The sequence below is a fragment of the Brachypodium distachyon genome, chromosome 1 (assembly GCF_000005505.3).
Source record: "Brachypodium distachyon strain Bd21 chromosome 1, Brachypodium_distachyon_v3.0, whole genome shotgun sequence".
NCBI classification, from domain to species: domain Eukaryota; kingdom Viridiplantae; phylum Streptophyta; class Magnoliopsida; order Poales; family Poaceae; genus Brachypodium; species Brachypodium distachyon.
This window is the reverse complement of record NC_016131.3, coordinates 53,534,885-53,556,673: the sequence shown is the minus strand read 5'-3', so window position 1 is coordinate 53,556,673 and position 21,789 is coordinate 53,534,885. Positions and strand designations below refer to the sequence as shown.

Here is a 21,789-nt window from a genome sequence, read left to right as displayed (position 1 = left end):
ATTTTCTTTTGAGTCTAATAAATTTTAATTCAATTACTTGAAATTTGTTTGAGCTGAAAAGTTTATAGCACTACTCCATAGTAGATCGAGACAACTATTTCAAACATGCCTTTAACTTTAGATAATTTTTGGATTGTTTATGCCTTCAAATCATCAAAATACATAAAACAGGAAAATAAAATAAAACTTTAATAAGAGGCTACCCCGGTGGTCGCTGATTGGCCTCATTGGTCAAAGCCCGGAATTCACGCCACGCATGCATTTCGGGCCACGAAAGCCCGCACATGCTGTACCGTCTCATCCCGTCGATCACCGTGGCTTGGGACGTCGAGCTCCAGCCTCGTATAGAGTGCCTACTTAAGTCATACATCGAGCTCAACGCTTTCTTATTCCTCCCTTTGTACCTAGCTGGAGTTCCGCCGCTGGACCGAGCTCGTGTCACTCGCATTTCCGGCCCACCGATACCCCTTTGGCCGTTCCGTCGCAGTGCCGCCGCAGGTCTGACCGGCACCACCGCGCTCCGTGCTGCCTATAGGAGTTCCAGACCCGCTCTCTTCTTCTCGGTCTCCGACGCCGCACCGTCAACCCGGTCCATTGTAAGTTGTCGTCTAGTCGGTTTCCTCTTCATTTCTGTGTGGCCGTTGACGTGGTTATGACTAACCACGTATCCAACTTGAGGATACCCACTATGGCCCAGTTGGGGGTCCATGTAGAAGCCTACTACAACTTCAGGATCTCGGATGTCTAATCTTACGACTCAAGATAGGGAAGATTAATTATGGTATATCTTTTTGTTGTAACCGACTTGGATTTTACCTGAGACCTAGCCTCCTGCATATATAAAGGACTGGGAGGGGGAACCAAGGAGGACAAGCCGTCCTAGACGCACTAGGAAGATCCAACTTGAGCACTCTAGCCTCTGCGGTAACCTTGTAATCTCTCCATCAATACAGATCAGACGAGCAGGATGTAAGGGTATTACCTTTAGAGGGTCCTGAACCTAGGTAAATCCTTGCGTTGCTTGTTAGCCGACGGGTTTGCCAACACACATGATTAGCTTTCCTAGATACAAGTCCACCATTATGGACATTGTCGAAGTCACAACTTCATTAGCCGTGGCCCGTGCCTTCATATCGCCAGTCCATCCCGGTTCGATTTCGATCCTGAGGCAGCCTCGAATTGCGCACAGGCCAAGGCCACCCGAGGCCCATATGTGATTAACCCTATGCGCACCTCCCGCTAACCCAGGACAACTCCTCCTGCTTTTCTTATCCTTCTTCTTCTCCTTCATTAACCATAGGCCCCAAGCCCCTGATCTAAGGATCCCCACCGAGCTCTCCTATCCCGAGCGACTTTGCTAGGGATGGCAATGAGTACCGTGACCCGCAAACCCGACGGATCTTGACCCGATTATCATGCCGGTTTGGTAAAAAACTAACCACGGGTCTGATAATGAAAGATCCGTACCCATATACATAGTCCTGACTGATGTACCTACGCTGTCAGAAATTGAGCCAATCCTAAGCACCCATCCAGAATTTCGGCCCAACCCACCGGCCATCAGCCCGCCAACTACTCCTAGTGGTAAATCCCACCGCGGCGCCCACTATATACCCCAACTCCCTGGCCCCACGATTTCATCCGCCTCTCCCAAAAAACCCTGGGTAGCGCTGGCCGCCGCCTCCTCCCAGCATGTGAGGCCACGGCCCGATGACAAGCAACCACTCAGCTGCGGCGCTTGTGAGCGCCGGCCGATGGGCTGCGTTCCGTCGCCTCGATGTTGGGGAATCTAGAGGAGGAGGCGGCGTGCTGGATCGGCTACAGTGACCCAACAAGATGCCCCTCCTACCAGAGATTGAAGATCTGAAGATGGAAATGCTGAATCTAGCTAAGAAGAAGTGGAGAGTCGTCATCTGTTGGTAAAACCCCATTCCCCATCCCTTTGTGATTCCTTGTATATGTGAGATGCCAGATCTGGGCCAAGCCTGGACCGGCGGCTATTTCCGCCTATCTGAATGAACCAGATTATCTAGAAAGGGTTTATAGCCTACCAAATGTTAGTGTCTACTGGATACGGAATTTGGTAATATAGAGAGCAAGGAGAGCGATTGCTGAAAATCATGGGGATATTGCTACGCAATAGAAGAAAACACCGGTCAACGGTCAGCTGCCAATCGAGGATCTATGTAATTCTAGATAATAGGGATTTTTCCTTGTATGTCAAGTGAGATGCCAAATCTGGGCCAAGCGCACATTGGCAGTGGTGACCCGGGCGTTCTGTATCTAGAAACGGTTTATAGCCTTCTAAATGTCGGTGTCTGGTCGATACGGAATTTGTTAATTTAGAGAGCTGTGAAAGCGACTGCTGCACCCCCAACTCGATTGAAGAAACACATGTTAGAGACTTTCAATCGGGGATCTCTGTAATTTTAGATCAATACGGAGTTTTTCCTCAGAAATTACTCAGAAAGTGCAGAGTGTAGGGAATTTGCTCATCGGTTGATTGATTGCGCAGCTGCCAAATTTGGCACCATGGGATTGTTGGAATTCCTTGGATGGGAATTAGCGCTTGTTGCATTTTGTGGACAGTGTGACATGGGTATACAGCTTCCTCAGAGGAGTGAAAGGTGTAGGAGACCACCAATAAGAACAAGGGAGCATGAGACTATTGGCACACTCCTCTCCTTGAAGATTTTGCATAAACACACACAACGATTGTCAGTGGTTCTCAAACACATGGACAGAACGGGAGAGAGAAACAATGGAGCTCTATCCTTGATACGACTCCCTGTTCCTTATCGACCTATGGAAGAGCACATCCCCGAAGGCGGGGCAAGCAGGCGGATATGGGTGGACGTGCTCAATTCCAGATTATAGGGAAACCCATCCCCTTGCTATTGCCTTTACCCGGAACCAATTCCAGATTCTAGGGAAACGTGAAGGGAGAGTGATGGGGCGAGGCTGACCGCCTGACTGGACCACTGGCTGCAGAACCCCATGAGGCTGACTGGACCACTGGCTGCAGAACCCCATGAGGCTGGTCATACTGGGAGTCATATAAGCTAGTAACTTCATATGTTACTAGTCTATGTTACTACTTCAATAGTGGGTAATAACATATTTGTGGTAACATATAAGTCTCATTTATTAGCTTTATAGAGTCAATGTATGTTGGAAAGTGTGATGTGATGGTAACATATCCAGTTACTCCAACCCTCTCTTTTCTCATTAATAACATGATACATCATCCAAATTGCTTAGTTGGCACTTTAGTTACCACCTTTATTACTCCCACTATTACCAACCTGAAGCTGGAGGAGGCCAGCCAACATGATGTGAGAAAAGCATGCTGGAAGGGCAAGTACAAGGGGCGTTGAGGAGGAATAGGAAGCTACCGGCCTAAGGCCCTGTTTGTTTGGGCTTTTGCTTCAGCTTTTGGTGCTTCTAGCCCTGTAAAAAGCACTTCACCTGTTTACCGTTTACACATGAAGCTGAGAAGCACATCCGGAGGTGTTTTCCCCATGCTTCAGCTTCAGCTTTTGGTGCTTCTAGCCCTGTAAAAAGCACTTCACCTGTTTACCGTTTACACATGAAGCTGAGAAGCACATCCGGAGGTGTTTTCCCCATGCTTCAGCTTCAGCTTTTGATGCTTCTATCTCTCTAAAAAGCACTTCACCCGTTTACACATGAAGGTGCTTCCTGCAGCTTCTAGGGGAAGCATTTCCGGACGTGCTTCTCAGCTTCATGTGTAAATGGGAGAAATTCTTTTTAGAGGACCAGAAGCACCAAAATCTGAAACAGGGCCTAAGGGCTGCTGGTAACCTGGATGTGCTTAGCAATGAATTGTTTGTCATGGAATTGTGTGGGAATTGGTAACACCTCGACAGTTCATGAACTAGTCACATTTTATCATAAGTTTCATTTAATATTCTTGTGTGAAACTAGGAAGAATAATGAGAATCTAAACCGATCGACAACTCAATTTGTCATCAGCTAGGTCTTTTAGGTTTTGCAGGAGTGGACAGTGAGGGTATGGCCGGGAGATTAGTCCTCTTCTGGCATGAAAGTACTAGTATTGATGTCATCTTTATGACGTTTTATCAATGGGTACGTTTGGGTGTACCTGGATGTGCCCCTTTGGAGGCTAACTTGTGTGTATGGTGAGCCAAGCAACTAGTACGACATAGATGCATATCCAATTACTCTTGCCGTGCATGTTAAAGGCTAGCAGTGAGCCAACAAATGATTAACCAATTATTTAGTTATCTAATGAATGGCAAAATTTGGTAGGACTTATACCCGCAAAAGAATGAATGGAAAAAATTGGTAAGACATATACCCGCAAAAAAATAATTCGGTATAGGACATAGTGGGCAAGCAACGGCATATCCTAACTCTCTTCACATGCTTCCTCAAAATCTGCTTTTGTACCTGAAGATTAAGTAATGGACTAGTAGAATAGAAAAATAGAGAAGAAATATAAGTCGAAAGATTGGAATCATATATCAATACTAAAATTAGTAGGCTTTAGTAATTCCATCTTCTCATCATATCCAAAATATATTTAATTATCTCTGCAGTCAAACTTTATTGTGCTTCTAACCCTGGTAATAATAATCAGTTTATCACTGTGTTAGAAAACAAAAGAAATTAGATATATCATACTAACCTCATCACTGAAAACCACTCTTTTAGACTTTCCTTGTAAAATACCAATAGACATGTAATCTTTAAGACGGAACATATCAGTGTACGTAAGTGACTAATTAATTTTGGATCATAGGTTTGTAGTATATCTCCTTTGCTGGATATTGAAGATAATCCTCTCATCATCTAACACCACCAAAGGGTACGCAAAATGATTTTCCTACGGCTGACTTATGTTTTACTTCTTAACCCATAGACCTTTTGTAAAAATCCGTCAGGAACCATAGGTCCATTGAGACACCACATACGACGTGCACTGGCACTAAGGACATTCAAATTGGTTATTGAGAGATGCTCCACAGATTTAGGGTTTCTGTACACTCTTATGATATTGCCACCCCCTATAAAAATTTCTTACTGGTTCCGGACCATTGAGGGTCACCTCCACTCTCTCAGGGTTAAATGAAGGTATGTGGGCTTTTATGGAGGGGAGTCTATGGTGACCCTCAATGGCCCGGAATTAGTGAAAAGTTTTTTATTATCAGGGTCGCAATGTGATGAGAATCTACATAAACTTTAAAGACATGGAACAGCTATCAAAAACCAATTTGAATGGAACCTTAGTGACAACGCATTGTATGTGGTGATTCGTTGGATTTATTGTTTCTGATGGATTTTTATATGGGTCTATTGGTTAATAAGTAAAACATAAGTTACCCGTACAAAAATCGTTTTGCATACCATTTTGTGCTATAAAAAATGAGGGATTAGATTCAAAATACAAGCAAAGAACACACTAAAAAGTCGTGATAAAAAAATAGGGACTTAGACTGATATGCTGCATCTTAAATATTATACACGTGTGCATTGGCATTTGACCATAGTGTGCTGAGCCAAGGAGCAAGTACGACCTAGATGCATATCCAATTATACTTGCAACACATGTTAAAGGCTAGCAGTGAGCCAACAAATCATTAACCAATTATTTAGTTAGCCAATGAATGGAAAAAATTGGTAGGACTACCCGCAAAACAATAGTTCGGTATAGGACATCGACGGGCAAGCAACAACATACCCTAACTCTCTTCACATGCTCCGTCAACCCCTGCTTTTGAACCCGAAGACTACGTAATTGAGGGGTAGAATAGAAAAATAGAGAGGAAAAATAAGTCGAAAGATTGGAATCATATATCAATACTAAAATTAGTAGGCTTTAGTAAGTCCATCTTCTCATCATATCCAAAATACTTGTCATCATCTATCCCGTCAAATTTTATTGTGCTTCTACCCCTGGTAATAATAATCAGTTTATCGCTATGTTAGAAGAAAAATAAAGTAGATATAACGTACAAACCTCATCACTGAAAACCGACTTTCCGTGTAAATACGAATAGACCTGTAATCTTTAAGATGGAACATATCAGTGTAAGTGACTAATTTTGGATCATAGGTTTGTAGTATATCTCCTTTGCTGGATATTGAAGCTAATCCTCTCATCATGTAACACCACCAAAGGGTACGCAAAATGATTTTCCTACGGCTGACTTATGTTTTACTTCTTGACCCATAGACCTTTTGTAAAAATCCGTCAGGAACCATAGGTCCACTGAGACACCACATACAACGTGCACTGGCACTAAGGACATTCAAATTGGTTATTGAGAGATGCTCCACAGATTTAGGGTTTCTGTAGACTCTTATCATATTGTCACCCCCATATAAAAATTTCTCACTGGTTCCGGACCATTGAGGGTCACCATCCACTCTCTTAGGGTTAAATGAAGCTATGCGAGCTTTTATGGGGGAACATTTGAACAGACTATCGAAATAGGAAGCATAACTTCGTTTAACCTCGAGAGAGAGAGACGAGTCTATGGTGACCCTCACTGGTCTGGAATTAGTGAGAAGTTTTTTATTATTGGTGTCGCAATGTGATGAGAATCTACAGAAACTTTAAACACATGGAACAGCTATATCAATAACCAAGTTGAATGGGTTCTTAGTGACAGCGCACATTGTATGTGGTGATCGATGGATTTATTGTTTCTGATGGATTTTTATAATGGTCTATTAGTTAATAAGTAAAACAAGTTACCCGTACAAAAATCGTTTTGCATACAATTTGGTGGTGTAACATAATGAGGGTATTATGTTCAAAATACAAGCAAAGAATCCACTACAAAGTCGATAGAAAAAATAGGGACTTAGATTGATATGCTGCATTTGAAATATTATACACGTGTGCATTGGCATCTGACCATTGTGTGCAGAGCCAAGCAACTAGTACGACCTAGATGCTTATCCAATTACTCGTGCAGCGCACGTTAAAGGCTAGCAGGGAGCCAACAAATCATTAACCAATTATTTAGTTAGCCAATGGAAGGCAAAAATTGGTAGGACATATACCCGCAAAATAAATTTTGGTATAGGACATATGTGGGGAAGCAACATCATACCCTAACTCTCTTCACATGCTCCCTCAACCGCTGCCTTTGTACCCGAAGATTAAGGAATGGACGAGTAGAATAGAAAAATAGAGAGGAAAAATAAGTCGAAAGATTGGAATCATATATCAATACTAAAATTAGTAGGCTTTAGTAAGTCCATCTTCTCACCATATCAATATATTTGTCATTATCTCTCTCGTCAAATTTTATTGTGCTTCTACCCCTGGTAATATTAATCAGTTTATCACTGTGTTAGAAGACAAAATAAAGTAGATATATCATACTAACCTCATCACTCAAAACCACTCTTTTAGATTTTCCGTGTAAATACCAATAGACTCTGTTTTGTAGGAGTGATCTTCTCACCATATCCAAAATATTTGTCATTATCTCTCCCGCAAAATTTTGTTGTTGTCGAACCCCTGCTAATAATACCAGTTTATCGCTGTATTACAAGACAAAATAAAGTAGATATATGATACTAATCTCATAACTGAAAACCACTCTTTTACTGCATTCCATGTTAATACCAATAGACCTGCAATATTTAAGATGCAACATATCAGTGTAATTGACTATTTTCGGATCATAGTTTCGTAGTATATCCTTTGCTGGCATGCATTATGCTCCCTCAACACCGCCAAAGGGTACGCTAAATGATATTCCGACGGCTAACTTATGTTGTACTTCTTAACCCATAGACCTTTTTGTCAAAATCCATCAGGAACCATTGATCCATTGAGACACCACATTCAACCTGTACTGGCACTAAGGACATTCAAATTGGTTATTGAGTGGTAGTTGCATTGTTGGAAATTTGTTGTCCCATCATAAGTCCCCATTAACATATAACGATGTGTTTATTTACAATTTGATTTGTTCATTCCATTTTCCTCTAGACTGTTGTTAAGAGGAAAATGTGTGGCAGAGTCAGAGTGGATGGATGTGGTGGCTTTTGGGTCCTATTTTGTGCCCAACCTTGCTAAAACTCACTTAAACTGACCAATTTTCATGTTCAATGTTGTAACAGAAAATTACCAAGACAATACTCAGAAAATTTTCATTGTATAATCCAAAAAGTTACATGGAAAAAGTCATATCAGTGACCGTTTGTAGTAGTTTTTCTTTGTTAGCAGTTATAGTACAGTATGTTACAAGTAGTATTATGTCCTATAGTTTCATAGATATAGCAGGTCTTTGACACAGTAGTACTATTAGTCCCCGTGGATAAATATGTTTCTTCCATTTATGCTAATATGATTTTTGGTTCTTGTGCATAAATGAATATATCCTTGATTAGAAAACCTTAACGCCATAAAATGTTGAGTGTTCGATACTGAATATTTGTAGTTGGTATCAGCTGCAATATTCACCCGCAGATTTGTCAAACAAGGCAACTAAAACTATCAATCCAATTCTCTACACGCACCGTCACTCTAAGGGAAAAACACGGCAGGGCTTCAAGGGTAACAATTCGTGCCCACAGGAAAAAATGATAAGATCAAACAATTACATCACCAAATCCTGCGGAAGAAGCCGCTGCGCCTCGATCCGCCGGAGGTGTAGCTGCCCGATGCGGAAGAGACCGACGAGGAGTGTTCCACCTCGCCTCAATCCGCTGGAAGAGAGCAGCATTGCCTCGCCTCGCCACCGTCCACCGGATCCATGGTCTCGTCTCGTCGTGCTCTGCCGCAGATGGAAAGGGCAAAAGGGAGATCGGGAGAGGGTTGCCACGATTTGAGGAGAGCGCCACCTTGCTGTCCACAACCAAAGAAGCGCGTCGCTATCAACTACCGCCCGGCTGCAAACTCCATCCCATGTAGGAAGAAGAAATGGGAGGTGATGGCCACCGGGTGCATCAGCTAGGAAGGCCAGAGCGAGGCACGACGGCTAGCGACGGAGATTGAGATGTGCAGGATGAGGGGAAGCGGTTGGGCCGTTGGGTTGTGGAAAATAAATGGGCCTTATACCTCCTCGCTTTAGGATAGGCTACTGGGCCATGGCTGGCAAATTACGATCCATCGGTCCATATAGGCCCCTTTGTGGTAGTGACCTCACCACCGATGGGCCTCACTTTGGACCCGTGCATGGAATTTTTTGGCTCAAACTAAGACCGTCGATTTTCTCAAAAAAAAAAGACCGTCGATTAGTGTCACCACTGACGGCATGGGGACACCCGTTAGTTAGGACTTAGGATTAGTACTCCTAACGTGTCATGTCTACCCATCGGATCACCAGAAGCTCTTATTGGGGTGGTGTAATTGTAGCGATCAAGAAACACACATGTAGAATTTAGATATGCCGTGATCTAAGATGTAATGCCACTTCTTGCAATAAATGGATGGACTAAAATAAGTCGCACGAATCGTACGATTCACCCAACATGGAACAAAATAGCATATACCTGCAAAAGTAAGCGCTTTCGGAAACCAATCATAATCCATCACCATATTTGTCAATCTTATCAATAAAAGTTAATGCAGAATGGCAAAAACATTTCTAGCACACTCTCAAAGGGCTTCGTTTTGGCCACTACTTGCAGTACTGAATTTTGCGAGAAAATACCCGTAGCCTCCCTGAGAAAGTCATATCAATTTGACAAACACCCCTCGGCTACGCGCACTCCTCCCAAATCCCAATTCCAACCTCTGCACTAGTCTCCCCTAATCCTTGTGGCTCCAACGATCTCATACGCGATGGCCACTAACAACAACGCGGAGGCCGTCGACCAAATCTCGACAACACCGGTTGAGGCGGAGACACGCGTTGGTGGCCTGCGACGATCCCGGCGACACGGAGTCCTGCAGAGACGGCAGCCGGATCCTTAGGGCCGAGGCTTGCTACCATGTATCCCGGCGACCTCTCTCTCCCTGCTATGCTAGTTACGAACTTACGACCACCACATCCTGACTTTCTGCAGCGTGTGATTCTTCTTAGTTGTGCCCGCTCAGATTTGATCTCCCACCGTGGACTGCAGCTCTTCTTATTGGGTGCGTGTGCCCAGATGTAGCCGCCATAAAAAAAAAATACTCCCTCCGTCCCCTGTCTAAGTAGCATGCTGGCTTAGATGCAATCCTTTGCATCATGGTGTAAACTCTGTTTGATTGTTATATCTCCGTTCTTCGCAAAAAAAAAAAAATAAGTGTGGTCGTGGTACTGCTCGCATGAGATATATTTGGGAGTTTCACAAAAAGCGCAGCCTAATAACCAGGTTGAAGATACCGTGCAGGCGTTTTCTTGCAAAATTACCATGTTCGAGATGGCCACGTTAGATACAGATCGAGCCGTGGAGATGTGACAGATGCACGGATACATAGAGTTGGACGGATGCACATGATATGAATAAGAATTGCAAAAGAGTTCAACACCTTCTTTACTTTCCCCATCTATAGACTGCGAACAAAAAATGTTAAACACATATTACGTACAGAATGTATTAACGAATGTAGATAGTGTCAACAAGAAATGTTAAACACATACTATGTACAGTGCCAAAGAGAAATGTTAGAAACATATTGTCAATGTGCTAGAATACTCCTCTCGTGAACCTCCTCTAGTGGCGGTTCAAACGAGCCAATGACATCAACGCCATTTGAAGCCGTTTGAGGGCATCCCCGCCGAACACGAGTAGCGGTGGTAGGGACCGCCACTAGTGGTCCACCACCTGTGGCGGGTAGTCTCATTTCTTAAGCGTGACCGACACCGGTGGTGGACCAAGGATGTTGTTAGAGTATAGGTAACTAAGAAGATGACCATTGCGGGTGGGCATAAAAACCGAGAAACCGAGACCGAGACCTGAAAAACCGGTAACCAGAACCGGATGAGCCGAAACCGAAAAACAGTTCAAAATCTCGGTTCTGGATTCCCAAGAACCGAACTTTCTTCGGTCATGGGCCTCGGTGAACCGATATACCCAAACTACCCGAATACTATAAGCCCATTACAAAGCCCAGCCCATCTTCTGTCTTTCTAACGTCTAGCCCAATAGTCCGACTAACAGAACCAGAAACCACGAGAACTTTCGCTGAAAAAAAAAAGGAAACCACAAGAACTCCACTCGCCCGATATACTCGTGATCCCAACCACCGATATGCCTGTGACCCCAACCCTGGCCACCTCGCCCTCTCCGGCTCTTCCTCACCCCTCTCTCTCTCCTGATTCCCATCCTCCTCTCCGATCTGACGGAAGGGCCGCACCAATTCAAGCCGCCCCCATCAGCCCCTCGTCATCAACCCGTTCTCCATCGGTTGCGAGCTCGTCGATCGGCATGCTCCGTCTCCTCTCTTCTCCGGCCTGGTGGCCTACATCTCCCTGCAGCAGCTGACCCGGCGCCATGGCGGGTTGAGGCAGACGGGAAGGCAAGTCGACTGCGGCGACCGGTGAATACTGCGTACATACTTCGGTTTTGTTCGGTCAAAATCGAGAACCGAACCGAACATTCGGGGAACCGATTTTTCGGTTAGCATTTCTCAGAAGAACCGATCGATTCCTGTTTTTCAGAAACCGAATTTCTTAAAAACCTGAAGAGCCGAACCGATCGGTTCGGTTTAACCGAACGCCCACCCTTTGTGCCGCCTGGTAACAATAGCTAGGCTTTAGTTGCGGGTTACGGCTTTCATCACTCAGTTACTCTGAGACCATGACAATGGCATCGATGCTCTGACAACAAACTTTTAAGAGCTCGTGATAAAGTGAAAATGGATCTTGCCCGTTTTATTGGAAAAGAGATTTTTTTTTATTTTTTGAGATAGAGAAGGAGAGATCTGGTAGCACTGAAGTAATTTAGGTGAGAATGGGCAGTCATTAGGTGTAGGAGTGACATGGTGCCATTTTTTTTTCCGGGGGAGTAACATGGTGCCTTATGTACACAATGTGGCTTTAGCTGAAGTGCACGGAAGACGGCTCATTTGAAATAATCTCGTTATCGGCACGAGTGAAATACATCCCGACGATTTAGATGTACTCGCTCCGTTTCATAATTCTTGTCTCAAATTTAGATGTATCTATTTCTAAAAAAACGTGTAGATACATGTAATATTTCAACAAGAATTATGAAAAGGCGGGAGTACATGTTTGGTCATTTACAAGTAATAATGTTCAATTAATTAGTTTTAACAGTACTGGCAGTGGGGGACCCTGTGGGCGATCCATATGTGAGGCCCACATGTTACAGTAAGAGCCACTTCAAGCGCAGGGAATCTCGCAAGGCTGGCTGTTGGCACGGGGATGTAATCAAGGCATAAGCTAAATGTTTTTAAATCCGTTTTTTGTGGATAAAATGTTTGTAGATATTTACTGTTGCAAAAAAGAAATAGGTGACATCAGTCACTTGTCGGTGACATCAGTCACTTGTCTCCAAGACCATGGCTCGTATTGATTAGACATTCGCGTGGAACTAATTGGCGGGGCTCATTTTTGGATTCTTTGCAATAAAATCCTATGGAGTCATAGGTTCTGTCGTTCCCACTGCTTCTCCTTGAATGGTTAGGTCTGAATCCCGCAACGGAGTTTCAAAAAAATGTCTTTCCGAGTTAATTTTCTCAGTTTTATTAACCCGGGTTGCTCTTTAATTATTGCTTTAAATTTGTAGTTCTTGTTTCAAGTTACGATTTCTAATTCTCTGTTATTTTTATTATATTCCGACACCTTCTTTTTGGGTTTGTCCGAAGTTTTCGTTTTTGCTTTTTAGTTTTTCAACTTTTAATTGTAAAAACTTGACCTTTTACTTGTTTGAACTTTTATTTTTTATTACGCACTTTTAGTTTTAGTTTAATTTTAGCATTTAATTTAATTTATATTAAAAATAAAACAATACTCACCGTCGGATCCACCTGGGGATGAGCCGCAACAGCGGGGCCGCCGGATCTGGCCTCCGGCAGCAGCACGGTGACGCACGGATGGGGCAGCGGCTACAACGCGGGACGGGCATGAGGAAAGAAGAAATGGGGAAGAAAGCGTCTCTCTGGAAATGTATGTCCGCCCGTGGCGGAGCGGAGCTGCGCCAAAGACGCTTCTCGCAAACATTTTCAGATTTTTCTTTTACTCCAAAATTTACAAACAGGAGAGCTTCTCTTGGCCAGCAGCTGCTACTTCTAAAGAAAGAATTGTTGTCCTCCAAGGAGAGCTTGCTTTTTCTTCACAAAATAATATCAGATGTAACTATCATTCTGAGTTATTTTGGAATTATTAAAGAAAACATGTGTCAAAGTTCTTATGCGGACTGTCCGGACCCCGGATAAGCCCTGTATTGATTTGGTTCAAATGGTGATAACTTTAAAATCAAATACGTCAGCTGAATACCAAAGACAAAATAATAAAAATAAAATAGACGAAAAGAGGTGGGACAAACAGGATTATAGGATATAGAAATCTACCACACACCAATAGATATCTTTGAAACGGAGATCTGCAAGCAAGCATATTTCAGAGCGAACCTAAACAAAAATCACCGAACCTCTCAGATAAACGCAAAACCACGTCAGCATGGCAGTTCGCAATTTTACCAACAGCAACATCACAATTCACCACAAGTTCCAAACGGAAGTAGCACCGAAATTTCTAACCAAACCACACTCCCACGGAGGACTTGCCAGCAGCCATGATCAATTCAGCAGTAGAACATCACGTCCTTGACTTTGTCCTTGATCTGGGGGAGTTGGCGGAACGCCGCGGGAGCGCCAGCAGCTCCTGCGCCGGTGGCGGCTGATGCCCTGCTGCCACCGCTGACGACCGACCCGCCGTCGGAACCCTCCATTTGCTCGTCGTAGTACCGAGCACGGAACGCCGCCAGGTGAGCGTAGTAGGCAGGCGGAACTGCACCAAGCAAGGAACCAAACATAACACATCAGTGTGGCCTTTAAGAAAAGGAAAATGTGAGATGATCTTGGGAACGGAACTCACCAACTGAGACAGAGCGAGTGCACCTTGCGTATCTGCATTTACAGTTTAAGGATATAAATATCAGCGTGAATACTAAAACAGAGAGCAGTGGTGAATGTTTGTGGGAGGGGCTGAGCTTACGTGTAGCACAGATTGTTGGTGAGCAACTGCAACTCATCGGCAGAGAAATGGTTTTCATCAAAGAGCACATGGTAGTGCGTTGGTCTGCTTGTGCCCTGAAAAAACATGCACACGCATCAGTCCAGGCCGTCACAAGTGTTCTTACCACTGGGCAAGGAAATCGGTGCACTGCAGGTGCCACCAGATAGTTGACAGTTGCGGATATGTACCTGAATTCCGGCATGGCTACACAGGTAGAAATCAAACTCGGTAGGATGGCAAACGTTGGTGTCAACCACGGTTCCTGCAAGACAGTGACAAATGCGGATGCTCTTACACTAGCACATACTGTGTGTGTGTCTGTGTGTGTGTGGCACTTACCAGCAAGGATGTTTCCACTTTTGTCACACTGCTTTCCGTGCACCTCAGGGAAGAGCCTTGTGTGGTGTCTTTTCTGGACTACCACAAATGTCACTGGGGGCATATAATCCTCCTGCAAAGATGCACAAGCCTTTCCACAGAAAAAAAATATTGCGTGAGCACAACATAACATGATGAAAGCAGAACCAGACAGGCAAAGATCGAAATGAAACTTAGGCATCACCTTTCTGATGGCATCCATTTCATGTAACAGAACTTGAGCGAACTGCCCTTCGCTCACACCATCCCTAAATAGGACCACAATAGCACTTCAACAAGGGATCATCAATGAATGATAAAATCGTGATTTGAAGGACAGACCTGTAGAATATTATCCTCTGAGGCTTAAAATTGGTCTTCTTAAGGAATGAAATCAGTAGTTCCCTGCAGAGAAAGCGACAGTTTTAAGCCACTATCATCATTGAATATTCTGGAGGACGCAAAGTACTTACCTGATCATACCACCGTGCACAGGGGTGCCCTTCTCTGGATCTTTACCAGTCCAAAAGAGTTCTTGAATAATCTCCTGCCTCGGTGGTTGCGCTGAGACCACAGCTTTGTACTTCGTGATTTCAGGCCAGTCCATAGAGGCCACCACCTGCATTCACTCAACACGAATCACTCAAAACGAATCATGCCAACTGCATCACAACAATGCCATTCCGATAATAAACTGAGAGTCCATTTAAATCCATACAAACTATGATCCAGATTAACAATTGAACACTTGTTGCAAGAGGATGTAAGAAACTGACAGCTGCAATCGATGCCGAGGAATCCTCCCCTGCTGCAGGATGTGTTACATCAGCACCAAAAATGATTGTTGGTCTATCGGAGACTAAGGGTGTTTGACGCGAAAGAGCTTGCTGAAGAGCTGTATTTCTCCCTCCAGCCTAATTAAGAAAGCATAAATATCAGTACCAACGAATATCTTAAACATACAGGAAAGGCGACTGCCATCAAACTCACCTTGACATTGATCTTAAGTGCAACATTTTCAAAATATTGCTTTTTAGCATTGTAGACCTTGCCTGGTTTAAGGCATTGGGTTACTATCCCAAGGTCAGTCTCGCACACCTTCTTAACTTTCCCTACAGAATTGCACAAATATATGTTTATGTACATATTATGTTCAGATTGTGTTAGCATATATGTATAGATTGTGTTAACATAGATACATAATGTTATGCACATATTGTGTTAACATTGCAACTTGCCTCTTTGTTCTGCTAATTTATTGGGGGGGGGGGGGGGGGGGGGGAACCAGAATGGCACAAATATGATTCTGTGAGGCCAGAAAACATGAAGAGATTTAAGGAATAGAAAGAGTGTGCATACCATAATGACCAGTAACATCTGGGAGAATCACAATAAGCAACTGAAGATCAGGAAACATTTTGTGAACATCTTTCAAAGCACCTTCTATGTTGTTAGCAGAAGCTGAGCAAACTTTATCCACGGGCTTTACATTGACAACCTGGATGATTAGAGACTAAATTAAGTCTACAGTGACTGATGGTACCAGGATATTGTATCAAGAAACATGCGCCAAACTTACCATGCCAATGGCGTTGCACATACGGACTAGGTCGTCACAAAACATACGCACCCCATCAATGTGCATGCGTGAGAAGTTTAAACAAGTCCATCTCTGAACGTTTGCTCCATTAACCATTTTCTAAAATAAAATTAGAAAGGACACGTCAGCAATTGGAACAATTAAAAAAACTAGATCACAGTCTCATGTTCATGTTCTGGAGATAGAAATCTAGGGTCTCTTTCCAAATTAAAAAATGCACTCCCTCCTTTTGATAAAGATTGTCACGGCTTTGAACTAGAGCTAGTTATAAATCGTGCCAATCTTTATGAAACGGAGCGAGTACTACAATTTTGGGCAGCGTTTAGAAAGTTCGGACAAGATTGTTACGGTTCTGTCGCATTATCAAAAAAACTAAAAAATGTAGAAAAAATTGATTTCAGAGTTCATATAAAGTCAGAACTGAATCACCTTATTGATCATATTCCATTGGCCAACACTGGGTGCACAAGCTTTGTCCTTTCCAGATTCATGATATTTCAGCTAAAACAAAATAAACAGTTGGAATTAATCAACAAAAAGCAGGAGATAAAGGACCAAATGTAGAATAGCCACCGTGGGTGGAGGCAGCACGCGGGCGTGCACATTGACCATTTGATTGGCAACATCGATCCCAAACTCCCGGGCCATCCTATCGGCTGCATAGTTGTTGCTTTCAACCATCTATAAAATACATGAATAAGTATGTGATCATTTGTAACAGTTTGCTCATGTCAAAGCATACAAAAAATGATGCTAGATCACAAAGCAGAAGTGGAATGCTAAAATGTATGTATAAGAATGTCATAAACACTCTCTAAGCTACTAAAATTCCCAATCCTTTGTAAGTAGTGTTATAACTGTCGTCTTGACAAATACCTTACGTATATTCTCTTCCCTAAGCTGGGGACGCTGACATGTTGCTCGCAGTATGCCAGTCACTTGTTTCTCATTAAGCTTCCTAGTGAATCTTTGGCCTTCTATAATTGTGCATACCTACAAACATATGGTTTGTCAGTAGCAGAATTTCACAGCCGCTGTTGTGCAAAAACCAAGCAAAATATACCTCCATTGGCAAATATATAGGACGAGAATCATTGCCCGACTGCAGACATGGCCAAGATGTGAACTCCAGTCTATACTTGTATCGTTCCAGAAAATATTGTGCAACAGTCATCTGGGTGCCTTCATCCAGAGAAAAGCTAGAAACAACAACTACCAGTAAATAATTTGGCACTGCAAGCAGGGGGGAGGGGGGTATATTGCATGGACGAAATGGGATTACGAGGAGAAACAAGTACTTGAGCTGAATCAGTGGGACAGAAGTAATCCCAGTTATCTTGTAGGAACTCCGTTTGCCCTGTTGGTGTGTGGTTTCAACACGAACTCCCCGCAGTGCTTTCTTAATCTAAAAAAAATGAAAAACCAAAAGTTAGTTGCTAAAACATTTTCTGTGCTATATTTTGTGTTGACAAATGTAGTACCTTCAGACGGTCCCTGTCAGAAAGAGGACGTCTAGTGTCGGCATTCGGTAGACACGCTTGAACATATTTTATCACCGAGATTGCCTTATAGAATGACGTTGAGGATGTGTCTGTAGCACAGAAGTACAACGAGTTCAGAAAAAATAATAAGCTGTGGAAAAGAACTGCACAAATAAATTCATGTGCGCACGAAAACTAAACTAATAAACACTATTGCTTAACTGAACTCATGTGCGGATTTTTATTTTGCCAACAGAGCCACACTACTACTCCCTCCGTCCAAAAATAAGTGTCGTGAATTTGTATAAGATCTTGTACAAATTCACAACAGTTATTTTGGGACGGAGGGAGTAATAAGTTTTCAATTGGGTGGTTGGACTTGTGTTTAAACTACTCCCCCTCGTGTCTTGCCCAGGCATTGCACTGCTGCCTGGGCCCGGCGCACACCATCTAAAACAAAATACCCCCCCTTGACTTCGTGAATTTGGAATCCAGGTAAACAGAAAACATAATCAAACAGACCTGACTACTTTCGCAAGAACACTCAGTCAAAGAATAATTGCAAGAATGGCCTATGGTGTGATTTTCTGTCAGTGAATCAAGAGGAGTTTTAGGACAAATATGCACCTATATTCAATGAGAGGCCCATTTGAGTGGGCCTCAAGCTCTGATAATAACCCTTCCAACACTCCAGCCCATCACCAATGTCGCTTTGGCCAAAATTGGAGGAGAAGAACGATCGAGAAAAAGTGGCATAGCTGCAGAAGTAGGAGAACCAAGTATATGTTAACGACTTTAAAAAAATAGTAGTAAAAACAAATATAACAGAGAAGAGCTAGAGATGTTAACAATGATGTCATACTTCTGAGAAGGTGTCTCCCTCAGCGCAACGTCCAGCGCTTGTATGGTGTCCTGTGGGCAGTCCCTTTGACGACCACTGAGGAACTGCTGTAGGTGGTACAAGTTTGCCCGTGCAGCAAATCGAATTGTGACCTTGTACTCACTATCACCCGTGGAGATCAATAGGAAATGAAATTAAATTCATCAATTAGCATGCACTTCACAAATGAAATTAAACAGACTAGCTAGGTGCACAAAGAAACATCAAAATAAAACCATGCTCACATTTCTCTGCGTTCTTTGCCCAGCTTGATGGAGAAATCCATCACCTTGAAAGGCAGCTCGCCTGCAGTGTAGAGGCTCTTGCTACCATCATAAGCGACCAGTAGGCCACCGAGAGACGATGCACGATGGATGTTCAGGAGCTCCGACATCAGAACCCTGTTGATCCGTCTCGCCTTCGGCTCGGGATTGATGGCGACCTGAAAGGGGGATCCGATAAAAGTAAAGTAAGTCCACTAATTAGCATTGGGTTAAAGAGCAGCACGAAATAATCAACAATCTTAAACAAGCACAGCGTTGGTTTATCATAGTCAAAACGAGCGTGGTAAAAAAGACCAGAACGCCACACACAGAACAAGGCAAACTCTGCAGCTAGTATGCCTATCAACGGCGCAACCACACAGAGCCGAGGTCTTGCCTAAATCAGCAAAGGTTGGACAAAGCACATTATCCCGTGTACCAGTCTTTGCCTCCGTTATTCATCATTGAAAGAAACCAGCTGTGCTGCGAGCACAGAGCAATGCAGCGCCGTCCAGAACGGAGCCAGCACGCCACATGCGCGCTGCAAGACTTTTGCTCGAAATAGAAACCCCTCTAGCTACCGCGTGAAAAAAGTAGTAAATACACAAAAGAAAAGAAACATAAGCCACATTTGCGGAGCTCAGAAACTTCGAGGAAATGTGTGTACATCTCACATTGAAAGGTACGCCTAGTAGCTAGTACACATTGCATAGCTTGATCGAATATATAGACTGGAAAAAATGTTACACACACAATCGACACGTATAAAAGAACAGAGAACCGTCACAAGATCTGCGCGTTTTTTTTTATCAAAGTGAAACATGGCCCTCGAACATGGACTACGAGCAAGAGATCTGGGCCCTACCGAACATCAACAACGTAACTACGCGCGCCTACTGCCCTACCATCGTCCCTTGTTCGAACTCCTACATTTGATCCTATCTCTAGCAGAGAGGGGATCGATCTATCGAAGCAGCATAGAACGGCACCGCAGAGATTTAGTTTTACTTAACCGAAACCACGCGAGATTTAAGCAGATAATTAAGCAGGTACAAGATTAGTAGAGATTTAGACTCGAGCAGGAAGAGATCGCAGAGGAAGGCTTACATCGTAGTGGCAAACGTCCTTGTCGGCCACGCGGACGAGGAAGTGGTTCGCGCGCACGGTGATCTTCTGGCCCGCTCTGCCGAATCCAGGACGCGCCGGTGGCATCAGCGCCTTGCTTGACACCGGAGCAGCCGCTGGAAGAGCCGGTTGAGATCCAGCCCCCACCGCGGCGGACGCTTGTGGAGGAGGAGCAGGGGTCGCCGCGGCAGGAGCAGGGGCGCCAGGAGCGGGGGTCGCCGTGGCAGCAGGAGCCGGGATCGCCGCGGATGGCGCAGCGGGGTGAGCAGCGGGTACCATCACGGTCATCCTGCCCAGGTCCCTTGCGAGAGCATGGGCAGACGCTGCCGCCGACGCAGGCGCGGAACTCGTGGACGCCGCGGGGACCGCACGGGGAGCGGCCGGCCCACGGTCTCCCGCATCGACGCGAGCGGGCGCCAGCGGCTGCTGGTACCCACCAGGTCCTCGCCCGCCAGGGACGCGGCCTCCGCCATTACCGCGACCTTGCGGCTGCGGGTAACCGACTCCTCCGGCTCCGGCCCCGCCACGGCCGCCGAGACCGCGCCCTCCGCCGTCGCCCCGTCCGCCACCACGGCCTCGGCCGCGGCCTGAGCCGTCGCCGCGACCGCCGCGCCCGGCCCCCATCGAGGCCATCGGAGAGACAGAGAGGGTTTTGGAAGCGCTACAGCGAGAAGGGAAAACGGAAGAAGATGAGAAAAACCGCTGCGGGGGCCTCGTTTTTATAGAGGATCGTGTGCAGGCCAGGAGCCGCGAGAAGCGCTTATACCATGGTTGAGCGTACCCAAACTCACTGACATGTGGGCCCGAAACTTACATGGTGAACATTGACCTACATGTCAGTGAATAGATTTAGATTCGCTCGTATGTTTTGGCTCCACCGATTTTTCAGGTGGACGGGAACCATACCATCTGTTGAAACGTGCTGGGCCGTCCGATAGCTCCGGCACTCAACCTCAGCCGTCCATTTCATCGTAGAAACAACTAGAGGCAATTCTTGTTTTTTCTGCGGCCGCCGCCGCCGCAAATTAACCCTAATATTTCGCTCCATATGTTGAAACGCGTTGGGCCATCCGATGGCTCCGACCCTCAATGTCAGCCGTCCATTTTCTCACAGAAATAACTAGAGGCAATTCTTGTTTTCTCCGCCGCCACCGCCGCCGCAAATGAACCCTAATATTTCACCCATCTCCTTCCATCCAGATCTAGAGCAATCCTCCTTTTCTCCTCCTCCTCCTCCTCTGCCGCTGCCGCCGCAAATGAACCCTAATATTTCACCCATCTCCTTCCATCCAGATCTAGGGCAATCCTCCTTTTCTCCTCCTCCTCCTCCGCCGCCGCCGCCGCAAATTAACCCTAGTTTCTCGCCCCTCTCCTTCCATCCAGATCTAGGGAAATCCTCCTTTTCTCCTGCTTCGCTGAGGCAGCCGCCGGCGTTCGGAGTAGGGAAAGGAGGGATATCGTAGCAGCAGCTCTCTGTATTACCTAGGTTTGTAGCTTCATTCCTGCATGCAGCTATGTCGTTAGCCGTTCTCGTGAGAAAATCATCAACGTTCGTTTGGGTGGGGACTAGCAGTTGTCTCTCCTTTGTTCCCTCTCCATCGATGATGTTGAGTCGGCGGTTGGTTCTGGAGGTGGATCTTGTGGTAGCTCCTTAAATAATCTCTTCGGATATGCCTAGATCTAGGGGGGGCGACCACATCCCTTTCCTTTCCCGCTAACTGCTATGGTGGCTGACCGGGAGACGGTTTGAGAAGATGGATGAACGGGTTAGATCTTGCATCCCCTCCCTCTAGTTTTTCCTTTCTTTTTTCCTTTTGCTTTGAATTATATGTATAGATTGCCTATTGAGGTTAGCAGCGACGGTGTTGACCGGAGAGGCGGTACCTTGGGCGAGACAACGTCCCAGGAGGATTAGGCGAGGCGTGCGGATGAAGTTCTAGCGAGTTGG

The 21,789-nt window shown here is 44.8% G+C and overlaps 1 protein-coding gene and 1 long non-coding RNA gene across 2 annotated transcripts; one reads left to right on the top strand and one right to left on the bottom strand.

Moving 5' to 3' along the window:
• Nucleotides 1–11,078: 11,078 nt before the first annotated feature.
• Nucleotides 11,079–13,618, top strand: LOC112270735. Its single transcript, XR_002963097.1, has 2 exons — nt 11,079–11,552; nt 12,946–13,618. It is a non-coding gene; the product is annotated as an uncharacterized LOC112270735 (long non-coding RNA).
• LOC100825067 (protein argonaute 14) lies at nt 13,500–20,332 on the bottom strand. Its single transcript, XM_003561283.4, has 22 exons — nt 19,824–20,332; nt 18,699–18,895; nt 18,436–18,576; nt 18,201–18,331; nt 17,574–17,683; nt 17,391–17,497; nt 17,156–17,291; nt 16,969–17,085; nt 16,666–16,773; nt 16,522–16,593; nt 16,072–16,191; nt 15,852–15,990; nt 15,483–15,604; nt 15,269–15,406; nt 14,966–15,111; nt 14,835–14,897; nt 14,698–14,761; nt 14,475–14,604; nt 14,324–14,397; nt 14,115–14,209; nt 13,995–14,026; nt 13,500–13,907 (listed from the first exon to the last, which is right to left on the bottom strand). The coding sequence occupies exons 1-22, from the start codon at nt 20,127–20,129 to the stop codon at nt 13,702–13,704; spliced, it is 2,754 nt and encodes a 917-aa protein (XP_003561331.2). The 5' UTR covers nt 20,130–20,332; the 3' UTR covers nt 13,500–13,701.
• Nucleotides 20,333–21,789: the final 1,457 nt, after the last annotated feature.

Coding starts and splice junctions, on each gene's coding strand:
- LOC100825067 (XM_003561283.4), bottom strand. CDS start 20,129: ATGACCGTGATGGTACCCGCTGCTCACCCCGCTGCGCCATCCGCGGCG. Junction 16,774..16,968: donor GGGAAGAGAATATACGTAAG/GTATTTGTCAAG, acceptor TGTATTTTATAG/ATGGTTGAAAGCAACAACTA. Junction 16,192..16,521: donor AATGGAATATGATCAATAAG/GTGATTCAGTTC, acceptor ATTTTATTTTAG/AAAATGGTTAATGGAGCAAA.